Source organism: Eufriesea mexicana, unplaced genomic scaffold, assembly GCF_001483705.2.
Source record: "Eufriesea mexicana isolate 0111107269 unplaced genomic scaffold, ASM148370v2 scaffold863, whole genome shotgun sequence".
Classification (NCBI taxonomy): domain Eukaryota; kingdom Metazoa; phylum Arthropoda; class Insecta; order Hymenoptera; family Apidae; genus Eufriesea; species Eufriesea mexicana.
In genome coordinates this window covers 279,761-294,956 of record NW_016909035.1, presented here as the reverse complement: position 1 = coordinate 294,956, position 15,196 = coordinate 279,761, and the positions used below count along the sequence as shown (strand labels likewise).

General features: G+C 49.1%; 1 protein-coding gene across 1 annotated transcript in view; it reads right to left on the bottom strand.

Moving 5' to 3' along the window:
- LOC108547070 (junctophilin-1) overlaps positions 1-6,340 on the bottom strand; it is a 34,998-nt gene extending 28,658 nt beyond the window's left edge. The window contains exon 1 of the mRNA XM_017899426.1: positions 5,888-6,340. Coding sequence (XP_017754915.1) covers positions 5,888-6,198 — 311 coding nt within the window. The 5' untranslated portion in view covers positions 6,199-6,340. The remainder of the gene's footprint in view (positions 1-5,887) is intronic.
- Positions 6,341-15,196: the final 8,856 nt, after the last annotated feature.

Genomic DNA, 15,196 nt, shown 5'->3' with positions numbered 1-15,196 from the left:
AACGCTCTTTGGTCGTCTCAGCAGTTCCGCTCGCGTTCAAATACCCGTGCGTTTTTCCGCGCGGCCACTCGTTGCCCGATACGAATACGCCTCGCACCACTGAATCCTCCGTCGAGTTTCCAAGAGAAAAAGAAACGGATCCTTCGATCCGAGGCAGCAATTTTCCTTTCCGCCTTCCGAGGTGCTTTCTTTTCTCGATATTGCGTCACGCGGAGAAAGAGAAAATTCTTTGTTGGTTTTGTCGCAAACGGGAGCGACAAACGCGCTTTGTTCCTCTCGCGGAAATAACCTAGCCCTCGATAAACATTTATGTCACGCTAACATCCTTCTGCTCGAAAGATTCACCGTTTACCACCAACGTAATTAATTCTGGCGGAGGGAACTGCCTCGGAAATTTATACCAATTTTCTTTCCTCCTTGAGCGTCTTTGAAGCATAGTTCTCCTCGATACCAAAATTCCTATGATATTTGGTAAAATAAAATATTTATCAGAAGACGATAAGAAGGAGAATATTCCGTGTAAATTCTGCAATTTTCTTCAAAGAAATCTCGAGAAAGATCGCACAGGGGTACGTGTGGAGGATCTAGAAAAAGGGTTCCGCGACGCGTGCCCCCCTACGAACACAAAAGTCGAACGGACATTCAGATATAATAAAATATATATTTCATATTATTTTTTCTAATAATATTATCATTTTTAATTATTCAAACTGTTAGGTACCACATAACAACATATTGTCACCATTTCGTGGAATTATTTATTATTACGTAATCCTGTTCTACTTAATTTTAATTTTTCTCTGTAACTTGGTGTATTGTCTGCTGTATAGCCTATTCTTCCTATGTTGTGTGTGCATATTTTATATCACTTTACTAAAACCGGCTTCACTCGTAAGTTTCAATAAATAAATAAATAAACAAATAAATTATAAAACAATTTTATTACAAATAAGATAAATTGGCGCTCCCGATTGCCAAGATAGTCAATCCTTCTGAATCTTACATAAATAAATAATTTCTGTTTTTCCACGTTGCAGGAACCCCTTTCCATTTATCACAAACAAGAGTGTACGAAGCTTCGGAGTCATTGTAAATCAACGTGGAGCAAGAGGCTCGTGTCTACTGATCTTCTAATCGACCATGTGTCATCATTAGCATCTTACGATCTCGAGTAAGTATTATCATATTTATCGAGGCAGCGAGTGGAATACATAAAGCTCAGAACCACCCTTGGGGAACCACGAAACCCCTGAACCCGCTAATCCATCCTTGCTTTCTTTCTTCCCGATCCTTGGCGACGTTGTTTGACAGAGATTAGCTCGGAATTACGGCAATCGCGAGAAATGTGGCTGGTCTCGTTTTAATTAACGGGGCACAGTGATGGAAAATCGCGTCGGCACGGAGCGGAAGCGTGGCAGGAAACGCGGTTATCGGCGCTCGCGTCGCGAGCCAAGTTTCCGCGTTTGTTTCGGGGATAACAAAGGAGCGCGAAAATGTGGCAGACGCGGTGGAATAAAAAGGGAAATAGGAAAACGATGGAAGCGTTACTCCGGTGTTAATCGGATTCGGCGTTCTTTTCAACGTGCAACGGCCGTCGGGGTCCGATATCGCGAAATTTGACAGATAATGGCGCCCCGTCCGTCGAAACGAGCTTCTCTCTCCGCGGATTTTCGAATAACCCGATACGCGAAAGCTCCGGCGTATAACCGAAAAGCACGTGCTCTTTGATGTCGTGCACGGTTTATTAAACGCGTGGAAATAGAGCGTAGAAATCACGCAGAGGCGTAAACCTAGGATAACTAAACCCGTAACACTATCATCCGGCGACCCGCGTGGAAAAATAAACGGAACAACATAGCCCGGCTTGTTTAGAGCAGCGACGGAAATAATTGGGCAAAATCGTTGGTACGTTACTCGCGGTCGTGGGTCCGTCATCGGCCAGGCAGCACCGTAATTTATCGGGCATCCCTAGGAAAACGTGACTCGACGAAGACCTTGCTCCAGTTTAGACGGAAACGAAACGACGGAATCTCTCGGCCCAGATACGTGGTCGCGAGGAACACAAGTTCCCCATCTTCGTCCCTCCTTCTCGGCATGCCTCGTCTTTTTCACTCCCTCTCTCTCTCTCTCTCTCTATTTTCTTTCCACGGTATTTCCACCCCTCAGCCTCGCGAGCTGAAACGCACGACGATCGAGCGGACGGTATCGAAAGGAGATCACTCGCGCTCGAGGATCTTTAATATCCGCTAATTGCTCGTCGTGATCGTCGTCCAATGAGCCCGGCGTCGATGGCCATTGATAAAGCCGAGCCGGGTTTAATTAACGATTCCAGAGTCACGGATGGACACGTTCCGTTCTAATTATCCCACGATCCCGACTGCTGCGAATTGCAATTCCCCCTGCACGCGTTTATCGTCAAGATGCTCCATCCTCGCAATCCACGTTACTCTATTTATATATCTCAACGAGGTGAAAATTGGGGAAAAATTGTAAAATTCCGTGGGACATTTGGGAACCGTTGGGACGTTTCCGATTTGGGGTACAGGAAAGCGGAGAAAATAGGGTCAGCGTGGCTGTAACTCGACACTCGCGAGCAAGTTCTAAAAGAAGGAATACGTCCGATGAGCGACGATCAATGGGACGCGTGTCTGGAGATCGTGTTCGTTATTAACTCGTATCTATCATCGGTCGTTAATTCGCAACAGCGAAATAAGGGATTAATACGAAGCGGGGCAGAATACCGGAACGTGTGGTTACGAGGGAATTACAGAGCCGTCTTGCCGTGCGTGACTTCGGTCAACGATAAGATCGACGCGCCCGATCTTCCCAGCGACATTTTTCCCTCACGTGCCACCACGGAATACGTGCGACGTGTTCCCGTAATCGTTACATGCCTGCTTAATGTCCCCGTTTAATCGATACGCACCGGACACACGAGACCCCTGCCCCCGACGTTGTACCGCGTCGCGTCTACGAATTTTTCGACCTAACCTAAACCTGACTAGAGTTTTCCTGCGAAAAGTCCCGGAGAAGTCGAGGGTAAACAGGGATTTTACGTCGTCCGGGGCCATCCGCTTTCGGGAGAAGCCGAGTGTTAAACAAAGCAAATGGAATTGACCCAATTTAAAATTCCTGCATAGCACAGGGGCCTGGTTCCTCCGGAGGCGCGGCGAAATTTGCATGGAGGATGCGTAACGCGGAATTGGGATACACCGAGTGGCGAGTAGACGTCGAAATACGTATCTGGACGGACGTGCAGATGTTTGGGATAGTTCGGGTGTCCCAATAATTGACATTCGATCGTATCGGTGTATTCTTGGGACCATCCGCGCCATCGACGCGTCCTACGTGACCTATTATCCGAATAGTCGAAGCTTGGTCAGCGGATGCTAACACGGCCGCGGGAATTATTTATGATTTTCGACGGGATTATTCCGCGAAACCCGCTAACCGCTCTAAATTTAGTCATACCGATTTTTCGCCCCGGCCTAATCCCCGTTCCCATTGATGAACCCCGTGCTACTAAAAATACATAAAAATGTGGGTCAATTCCCCTATACGTTGAAACGCGCGTGTGTCAGCCCCCGTGTTAATAACACTTATATTTACGAGCTCTCGTTGCACTGGACTATTTAAAGCCGCGTGACAGAATTTCTTCCGGAACGATCGACGGCTCAAATATAGTCGCGCAACGTTGCGTTACGCTCGGCACGTCGATCGAAACTCGCCTTCCCTGGGATTTACGAGACGATTGTCCGTGCAAGTTGCAGCGAAAGCCAAAGTTGCTCGAAGCCACGGAATTTCCAAGTTTCAACAAAAATCATCCGAGTATCGTCCCTGGAGACTGCGAGCAAACACGACGAATATCGCGGCGAGAGAGAGGGAGAAAGAGGGGAGCGGAAACGAGATTCCAGGGCGGACGTTGGATTAGTTCTTCAGGCCAGTCCAAGCACGCTGGCTGGAAAGTCCTGGGAAATTTGGGGAAACGATTGTCTGCCGCGTCCGTGAACTAGGTCCTAACCGCTCGGATCCCAGTGACCCGGACTCGTTGTCCTTGCACTCGGTGGCCCAGTTTCAGGATCGGGAGATTCCCGCCCGGCCCCAGGTATATACCGAGATACGTGTCAAGGTCTCCCGTTCATCTCGAATTGACGCCGTTAGAGGCTGCTCCCGGCGATAGAATAAAATCAGCCAGCGTTTCGGTGCCCCCCCTAAGCAACCGACGCTTTCCCTCTTTCAATGGAGGAGCTTTCTGCTTGGCTCGAGATCTCCGTCGTTTATCCGGATCTGTGTCGTCTTTTCGCGAGAACTCGAGGACCGAGAAGACGAGGTTCCCGCGTTCTTTCTGCCTTTGGAATTGAACCTGAGCCGCGAGAGGCGTCGTTTATTCCGCGCAAGAACTCGCCTCGGGGTTAGCAGACCTCGTAATGGAGTTTGCTGCGAAGGAAACCGGGCTGGGACGACGCGGGAAATTCGAATTCGTCGAGCAGGTCCGAACGTTGATCGTGATCGCTAGTTTAGATCGTTACATTCCGGGTAATCGTTTTAATCCCCTCGGAGAGATTTCGAGATAGGGGAGGCCCAGTTGGAAAGCTTTCGAGCGCGGTCGAGACATCGGTGATGTTCCTCGAGATTCTCGTGCGTGCACGCTCGAGCAAGAACTAACGAGCCTGAACCAGTTTCGTTTACATCGACGTCTGTTTCCAGTCTTCGTTCCGCGAGACTCCGCGAAGTGAAAAGATGAATGGCACGCAGCGGAGCCGAACGTCTATTTTTGTATATTCCGAGGAGAGAATGAAACGGGACGCGGAGAGTAGCCGACTTAGGCGAGTGGAATATTAATCCAAGTCGATCACGTTTTCGTTAATTAAATTCAAGAACACTCCGCTGATTCGGAACGGCCCCGCGCTGGCTAATGAAAGGCGGCTTATCCAATCCGGGTAGTACAATGTACACAGAGGTTGGCTCAGCCGAGTTCAACGTTAATCCGCAACGAACACGGAGAACGGCCGTGGTTTTTGTTTAAATCGCGTAAACGTAACTGGGATTTCGCCAGTCGCGACGCCATTGTCGGAAATTCAAATTTTCCCCCATCGACTTCAAATTAAATTTCTCGACTCGGTCTTGTTGGTCGTTTCGGAAAATTTTCCTGCACCGTCTCGCGAGGAAAAGCAGGAAAAGCAACGAGAAAGGAGTCGATACGAAGGTCGAATCGTGCTTAGCACGTTGACTGTCATGGTGGTCATCGGTGACCGATGTTGGTCTTCTCAGTGGGACTGTGATGGTCACGAATGTCCGGTGATACTAGATTTCAAATTTATATTTGTTTTATTCCAACCAATTTTTAAATATTTGTACAACGTAAATAAATAGAGAATTTTGAATAGAAAATATTAACCCTATGCACTCGGCGATTTTTTCGTCACAGAAAAATAGTAGCTTCTGCCATAGAGTCGAGGGTATTTTTAAAACGGTGAATAAGAAATCGTGTACAAATTAAGACGTAGAATTATTTTACTTCGACATTCCACGCATCGTTGGGTAATTTTGAATTTGACATATTAATTAACATCCATCTATAGAATCTGATTAAATGGCGTCTGAGAGTCGCCTCTCGAGTGCAAAGGGTTAGTAATTTGCACCATTCCTTTGTTCTCTGCCATATCGTTTGATAATTCGTCGTTATATCCTAAGAGTAACGAAATATATAAAAATTGGATGGCAGTGAAAACGTGAAACGAACGAGACGAAAGGAAAGGAAATAAATAGGAGCCTTTTGCAAAAGATACGCGGGGAAAGCGTGTGCGGTTGGGTAGAGAGGGCGAGAGGCAGCGAGCTCGTTGAAAGCATGCCAAAAATTAATAAGAAACCGAACGTGTGATCTCACCTAGGCCAGGTGTAGATACCGGAGACCTCGAACCCATAGTGCCAGCTACCGGAGTATAAACCTTGGCCCTTGGGTCCCGTGCAGACGCCATGTCCGTGAGCTTTGCCATCTTCCCAACCTCCGCAGAAGGAACCGCCATCGTCGAAATCGAATCTGCCACCGTTAACCTGGGCACGATTGGACGCCGCCGTGGCGGTACCTGTCGCTCCAGGTTGGGCAGAGCCTATGCCACCTGTTTGCGGCAATTGGGCACCACCTGCCACCCCGTTCGGTGCCCCGGACTGTTGGCCAGACTGTGGCTGTTGCTGCATCTCTTAACACCACTTCTAGTCTTCCACCTCCTCCTCCGCCACCACCAAGTTGTTTCCCCACCACCCACGTCGTAATCTTCCTCTTTTTCCTCTTCCTTCCTCCACGTCCTCGTCGTCGTCGTCGTCGTCGTCGTCGTGGTCGTCGTCGCCGTGGCCGTCGTCGTCGTCTTCGTCGTAGTCGTCGTCGTCGCGATCGTCGCGGTTGTCGTGATCGTGGTCCTCGTCGTTGTCTTCGTTGTCTTCGTCTTCGTTATCGTCGTCGCGTTCACCGGTTAGCAAAATCTGCTGAACGTAGCTCCGTCATCCTTCCTTCCGATCGCCTCCACGCTTCTTCTCGTCTCACGCGTAGCACCAACGGATCTCTGCAAGATCACCGAACAACCCTGCGTTGATCACTCGAGCGTCGGGGAGAGTCACCGAGACTTGGACTGCGTCGACTTTTCGCGTCCGCGATTAGGTTCCTTTGCTACCAGCTTACGAATAAGAACGTAGAATCGAGTCCGTTGCTTGGATCGCCCAGCGAATACCCACCCAGTGGATCGCGGCAGGGTGACGCGTTATCGATTAACGATCGACCGGTGGGATTTTGGATGTCAAGGATACGGTTTTTCTCTTCTTTGTGTACGATCTATAAATACGAAATTCAGCCCGAAGCGAGGCTAGACGAGAACGCTCTAGGATTCGACACGGGTTAATTTTAGTCGCCGTTGGTCGGACAGCAACGGACCCGAGAGAAACATTATCGCGGCAAAATCCCGAGTCCTCGGCTACCGAACGATCACAGCTACGATGACGACCACGACGACCACGATCTCGTGACTCTCCCGCGGAACAGCTCCGAGCCGCTTCCCGTGGCCTTGAAACACTCGGGACACGCGGAATCGATACACCCGTAGGATTTCTCCTCTATGCACACCGTGTCCTTTTTCCACGATCGATACTCGCGTCGATTCTTATCCTTCACTTCCTCCTTCTCGTCCCCCTCTCTCCCGCTCTCTCTTTTTCTCTCTCTCTCTCTCTCTCTCTCTCTCTCTCTCACCACTACGAGCGACGAGGTCGTGGACGCTCGCGTTCGATCCGTCGATCGACCCAGCGATCTCCCCGTTTAACCCTGGATCCCCTTGGCGCACGCAAAAGCACTCGCACGCACTCGCGCGACCGTATGGGGTCAGCTCGTCGCGACTTCGTTTCCCTATCGAGTCAGCAGCTGCTTTCGCGCCACGAGACCACGGATCGACGACGCAGAGAACGTCCTCTCCCCTCCGCCCGTTGCGCGCAAGCAACCCGTCCTAGATGGAGCACCTGTGGTCGCGATCGGCACACGGTTCGCTCGTACACTGAGCTTGCACGGAAAATCGGTATCCTTCTGCGGGGCGTGCGACGTCCGACTCGATACCGGGAGAGGATGCAGCAGGTTTTTCGTCGAACTTGTCGAAACTCGACGGCCCAACAGCAGCCGCGGTTTCGCCGTCCGTCTGACGCCGTTACGCAACGCTTCTATAAGCATCCGTGATCCGCTCGGAATGTGGCCCTCTCTCTCTCGCTCTCCCTCTGCCGCGCGCTCTATCTCGGTTCCTCTCTTTTCTTTCCCTCTGCCACCGTCTCTCTCTCTCTCTCTCTCTCCCTCTCCGCCCCGGCACGCTCGGTCCTGAGCTTGTTCGTGTGTCGGTCGGCCAGTCGGCGAAACGGAGCGAACGCGCGAAAGCTCGGCCGACAGAGGAGCGCGGCGGCGGTGGCTCGTTTCCTCTACGTTGGCCCACGTCCCTGGTCCTCGGTCCGCGTGCACGTAGCGACGACGAAGAAGAAGAAGAAGAAGAGCAGCGGCATTCTCGCTGCCGTTTCCCTGGTCCTCCTACGTGCGAACACGGCCGCGGCCAGTGAATCAGCCCGCGCCGCCTCTTCCTACATGCGGCCTCTTGTCGGTCTTAAAATATTCACTAGACTTCGCGACGAGCAGAGTTTCGCGAGCTGCGGTACCGTTCGGCCGGGAATATAGACCGATTCTGCCGAGCTATCGCGTTATCCCCGACGACCGACACTCTAACGAACCTAGTTAACCGGCGGTTAGGTAGGTAACACGCGCACACACTCGCGTATTCTTCCTACGTACACGTCTGCCTTGCTCTATTTCGCGACGCGGCGCACGAGTCTCAAAGGATCGGTAACATCGGCGTGGTTTCCGTCTGGTTGGCGATCGTAATGGTGGCGTTCGTGGTCGCGGTCGTAGGCGTCGTCATGATGATCGGGTGGGGGCAGAACAACACCGGTGTCTTCGCGACCGTCGACGTTACCGTTCGCGACCGCTGGCTAGACACGATTCACCCGCCGAACGTTCCTCCGCTCTAGCCACGCTAGAGCGGTGCTCGCGCTCGAGCTCTAGCCTCGAGCTTCTCGGCTAGCTGGCTAGGAGCTTCTATTTTTACCATGGGGTGGCGAATTGTTCCCCACGCCGGCGGCCCACGAGGCGGCAGCTCGAGCGGACCAGAGGTTCGCCAATGCGACCGGGTTCAAACCATTTATAAATAGTAGGAGTTTCTCGCGCCGCGAGCGGAAAATCGGCGGCGATTTGCCGGAATACGGATTCGGCTCTCTGGCGAAACGGAACCTTTGTCCGACTCGCCAATAGTCGCGATCTGTGGTCGATCCTCCGGCGCGGAGTTTAGGTCGCGGGAGTATTTACGTCCTGGATGTTTGGGTGACTCGATTCGCCGTCCAGACGCTCGCGTTCCCGATTCACCGTGGCCGTCTCGCGGGAACACGTGTATGGGAACACGGGGTAGAGAAAAATCCGCGATATCTAGATATAGAACCCGCGGGTCCGTGCATCCTCGGCGAGAGAACAGAGTCTAGACGGTAATTAGCGTGAGACGTAGGTGGACACTCGAACAGACGTTTCTGCTAGAAAGCGGGACACGGTGCAACAGAGGCCGTAAATAGCGATAAATTACCGCGGCCCGAGCGTTTCTTCGGATTCGTGCGATTGCTGGTTCTTACGTAGCAGAATCGCGTGTTTGAAATATCCCGATGATTCTATATCGAACGAACGCGAGATTATATATGACAGGCTCGTGCCTCTATTCTTTGGCACTTTCTTGCGCGAAGCGGGCATTCTATGGACGTCGGATCGGTGATTTGCTCCGTATTTCTAGCAGAGGATCCTTTCCACGCGGATTCAAGATGGCAAGAGTTACAGAACGGAGCTTGTTTCGTTTCGCAACGTGACGAGTTGGAAGGAAGATTTCGATCGATCGGGAAGAGAGTACAGACAGACGTGGAGTGTATAGCCGGTGTATAGGGCTGCATTTTTAATGCTGCACGCGCGGCCCGACGATGTCGGTCAGTCGCTTCTGTAGCCCTGCGAGAAGTAGGCTTCCTTGAATTTATTAGAATACATTCGCCCGTGTCAACGATCCTACTCGAGACTCGAACTGTAACGCGGCGCGTCGTTGTATTTTTCTTTTCTCCGGCGCGCGGAAGGGAAGAGGAGAGGCTGTGATCGAAACCGGCTATGTGGAGCGCGAGCCGTCCAATCCTCGCTCGCGTCCTCCCGCTTTTTTATATAACAGAAATCAATTAATCGATCCCCCCGGTGTGCCTATTGTTGCACGCAACAACGAGAAATAATTACGCGTTCCCCGATGATGCTCTCACGCTCGCCGGCGCGGTCAGGAGAAAAAGAAAAGAGGCTACAAAGCGCCGGTACACCCTCATTATTAAAATAACTCCACGTAGAGGATCGTTTTTCTCTCGAAACGCTCGTTCGAGTGCCAACTCCGGGACGGAACGCTCGGACCAATTTTTCGAGCAATTTTTCCCCCGACGATTTTTCCCGTCCGTCAGCCGGTTACCCGTGGTCCAGACACGGCGGAAAATATTACCGTGGCCGGAACGCGCGACGCCCCCGTTCCACGCATGCCTCCTGCACCTGCGGACGCGTCCGACCGCACCGCGGCTGCGAATCGCATAGTCGCGCGTACTCGCTCATCGTCGCCCGTGTCACCGGCTCGCGATTATTACGCCGACCTCTATCCACCGCGTCACACGGCTGTCGCGCGGTCGTCACGCGGGAACGCGGGCAGAGAAGGGCAACCTGAGGAATCGCTCGGACGTCCACGAGGAGGCCGAAATTCCAGGCACAACTCTGCCCCGATATACGTTCGATCGTGTATTTAATATTTCTCGTCGATCACTCCGAAGGAATCCACGCTTCGGCGAGCAAGTCGGCACACCGAAGACCCAAGAATACTTCGGGAAAAATCACGCACCGACGGTAGTCTCGCAGTGGAAGCGCAGCTGCAGGCATCACCAAAGAAAACACACGGAAATAGAGCGGACACGGCTAGAGCAGCCGAGCGGAGAACGCGCGCGAGAGAAGGAGGAAGCGAGTTAGAATCCTGCGAACCGTGATCTCGAGGACACGCGTGCCACACGCTCCACCCAGAGCACGCACCGACAGCGATCCCTTCGCTGCTTCGGGTTCGCACTTCCGGTCGATCGATCCGCGCGACACGTGCAGCTTTCCGTGCAACGCTCGGATCGTGTGTCGCGCACTACGCACTGGCCCGTGGAAAAACACGTTGCGCGTTTTTCCGCACACGTGCACTGCGGCCCGCACTTATCAAGCGCACCTTCGGCAGCTGCGCCGCACCGCATGCAACCCCCTGCGGCACAGGCACACGCACTCGACCAGACGCACGTTCGTCGATACTACCCGCGACGTTGCACCGTGTTCCGCGTTGCACCGGACCCCGTTATCGTACCGTGCCTTTGCGTGGCGTCTCGACGCTCCGGCATCGATGGGCCACCGTGGACGCGTCGATCGTTGCCTCCGCTGTTGCTGCGACCTTTCGCACCCGGTCTCTTTCCTCTACTCGCCCCGGTTTCCTCCGCCTTCGTGCCTCCGGCTGCTCGTCGTCGTCCTCGTCGTCGTCGTCGTCGTCGTCGTCGTTGTCGTGGTCGTGGTCGTCGTAGTCGTGCCTCGTTGCACGAGTTCCCAGGCTTTTCGCACGAGCTTCACCGTTCGTTTCGTCGCGGAGTCTCTCGGCTCGCTTCTCCCCTTGCGTCGTCGACGTACACGCACCGTGGATACGGGGACGTGCGTCAGGGTGGTGGCATGATTGCGACTATCCACCTCGTCGTGCGTCGCCGTCGGCGCTGCCCTCGACGCCGTGCGACGCCGGCGTCGTGGCGCCTCGAGTCGGCCGCTCTCTAGGACACATGCGCTGCTCGATACCGATGGCCGCGATTCGTCGCTCGCGCCGTCTGTTCTCACCGGCCTTTCCTCCAGTGATCACACTTCGCCGCGAGTTTTCCTTCTTTTCTTCGCTATTCGGCTCCTTCTACTTTCCCCGTATCCGCTCTGTGTCACACTATACCAAGGGATACCAATATTCTTCGTGCCACCACCCTTGGCACCATTTTTCAAATTTTAAATCGAGATCAGTTCCCATTGAAATTCCGCGTGTCGAATATCCACCCCCCGCGGCTCGCTAATCTAAATTTCTAACCCGAATCCTATTTATTCCGACCTATTTCGCGAACAGCGGAAAGCTGAAAAATCGAGCTTCCATTTTCAGCTCGAATATCATCCCCCGAATTCGGACAGGCATTTTTCCCAGAACGGTTGTATCTGAACTTTCGCAATCGAACTTCACGCGAAGTTTCGCGCGAGTTCGCCAGTCACAGCGAATTATTTCCGGCTGTTTTATATTACAGGTGCAGCCATGTTGTAGAGGTGTTCTCGCTGGTTATGGGAGTCCATGGAGCGTGGTATGGAAGTGGCAGTGAGCGTTTGGAGGTTTCAGCAGCGTGGATAGACTCGTTCCTTTGGACCAACGCACCAGAGCACGCGTAAACAGGAATACGGCGTAAGGGATGGTAGGGTGCGTTTACACGCACAGCGACCGAGCTATGTGTTACATATTTCGAATGTAGGGTAGAATATGCGCGCACTGGATGGAAAATCGAGGTGTGGCAGCGTTTACTGGAAAATCGAAGGCAGCCACTTCTGTAATACGCTTCGTAAAATTCGATAGATTCCACTGTCGACAAGGGAAACGGGTCATCCGTGACTTCACCGTACCCTTCGTGTAACGACAAGTCGAACAGGAATACGAATGCTTGTTCCGAGTAATCGCGGAATTTGAACGTTACGTGAACCAACGTTACTGGAACCCTGGTCACGTGAACCGTCCGCGATTTATCGGTTCGATTCGACTTTTAAATTTCCTTTCAATTTATTACGCCGTGAAACGATGGTGGCAAATCGTAGATTCGAAGTCTTGGATGCTAGTTAAGGAATTTTTGTGTACGAGGAAAATGTTTCTGCGCGAAATTATTGTTACGAGTTTTGTGCAAAGAGTATAGTGTTCTGCGAGGGAGATATTGTTTATTAATCGTTGTTAAACGCAAATCTTGCCATCTGTTGGCAAGATGTCAGCACGAGGCGCCTGGTAAGCTCCTCTGTATCGACTGACAGTTAAATATCGACGTCGCGTGCAAGCTCGAGATATCCACTGATGCTGCACACCCGGAAAATTGTGCTGCTTATCGAATTTTACACGCGACCGGTGATATCGATGCGAAACACGAGGTTATGAATGAAGATAATGTTTTCTTGGACTTTATCGGACGATCTGAAATACCGACTCAACGCGTGGTCCAAAAATTTGCGGTATAGTGTACGATTTGAATTTAATATTGCATTGAACTTCGAAAATATATTCGATTAAATTTTTGCAATCGAAAAATCATGCGCGAACGTGATCCCCTGGTAAGAAAATTTGGGAGTCTTTACGAATTTTATTTCGTTGGTTAGATTTATGAATTGAAATTATGTAATTGAAATTGTAATTAAATTTTGGCGTTTGTTAAGTATTCGAAGAGGAATAGTAGTGTTCATGGTATTTGTAGTCGGAGGATATTAGCTCCGGTGTTTTAAAATGCTTTACTTTATATATTTTGTATCTTATATATTTCGTCGTTAATTTGTACATGTATCGTTTCCTTTTAATCGAGGACTTTTTGATCGATAACCGCTGATTGATCTAATTTTGATCTCCGTGTATGTATTTTTAACTTGGAAGAAAGGAAGAAGGGTATTTAAGTATAGATTTATCGCGGAAAATAATTGGACGGGAATGTACTCCATATAGCACAGGATGTCCGGCTACAAGACCACGGCTAGGAACCCTGATAGGTGATTTAAAGATAGAAACCTAAATAGCACATTTTGTAATCGATACCTCGAATATTAAATGTGATTCGAAAAATATATAAAAATACGAGAATCGATTCGCGTAAATATATAAAAAGTGGCTCATTTCTGACATTTTAAACATTAAACTAGAAATTATCGTGCAAAAACGTTTATTTTTATAACATTTTCAACGCTATAAGAAAATTCTATAAGTCAATTGCTGTTTGAAACAGTTTCGTTATTCGATATACAAATATGAGTGACTTTTTAATACAAACTAGTTAAAGAGTAATTACCTACATAACTTCTCAGATGAGAATGAATGCTCTAACGTTCTTACTTTCCGGGTAATAATTCATTTAAGCACAAAAATATAGGGAAAATGAAAATATCGAGGTGAGAATGCAGTTTTAGTTTAGAAAATATGTGCAAATTATCAAAATTATTAGGAATAATAAATTTTAAACAACGTAAATATAAAACAAAAATTAAAGAATTAAAAAATTATTGGGTATTATATAGACTTGTAACATACTTGCGTTAAAATATACCTATAAATTAAATAAATTTTAAAAATTGTTGAACTTATTGTTAATAACAAATTAATATTATTAATAATAAGTTGTTCGCAAAGTAAATTTATAACAAAAGTGAAAAAATTAATAAATTATTGGCTATAACATGACTTTGATAACGCACATGTGTGAAAATGTACGAATAATTTGCAGAAATGTTTATAAATTATTGCACCGATTGTTAATAACAAATTAATATTGTTATTAACAAATTGTTCGCAATCTATATTTATAATAGAAGTGAAAAAATTGATAAATTATTGGCCACGAGAGCGAAAAATTAATAATTAATAAAATCCGCGAAATTCGAAAGTTTCCGATTGGAGTGGGGGAACTCGGCCGATCGACGGCTATATAAGGGGCGACGCGACGCAGCAGAACTCATTTGTCCGTTTGGCCTCGCGCGCGTAACATCTAAATTTTCGTGTGCGGGAGCGGGGTGAGGGCCCGAGTGAGGTTGGGGGTGGCCCCCACACCCACACCCCACCCCATTAAACCATTTACTAATTTCTTTTTGTTTTCAGGTATTAATAATTTTTTTTTTTGTTTTCAGCTGCTAATTATTTTCTTTTCTTTCAGGTTTTAATAATTTTCCGTTTCAGATGCTTTTTTCGTTTTCGATTTTTATATTCATTTAAGCATTCGAATATTTCGTATAATATTCGAATGCTTCGTCGATGGGTTATTTCTATCTCATCGTTGGGATGTTTATATCTCATCGTTGGGTTGTTCATTTCTCATCGTTTTGATTTTTATATCTCATCGTTGGGTTCTTTATGTCTCATCGTGGGTTTTTTCGTTCTATTTCATACTTATATCTACTTAATTTCATTCGTTTGTACTAATCCGTTTCATTTCAGGTTTATATATATTTTCTTTCCAGGTTTTGTGCGTTTAGATTTAAGTACTTATAAGTACTTATAAGATAGCTGCTTAGACTAAGTTTCATGTGCGCGCTATCTGTTCAAAGTTAGGCCACCTAACTTGGAGCGACATATATTAATTCTCTTACCCTCTCGTTTACCAAATAGAACATAATTGTTCTCGCGATAATCGCGATTCTTCTTAAGTACCGACTAGCCTACGCGACGTACTTCCCGTGTACTCGATAGCTCCACGTCTCGTAAGTCATCCTCACGACTCGTCTCCGACACTCATTTCCAGTCACTGTCAATCTCGTCATGCGTCGGGTTCCATGGTGACCCCCTCGAATCAGTGCGTCTTC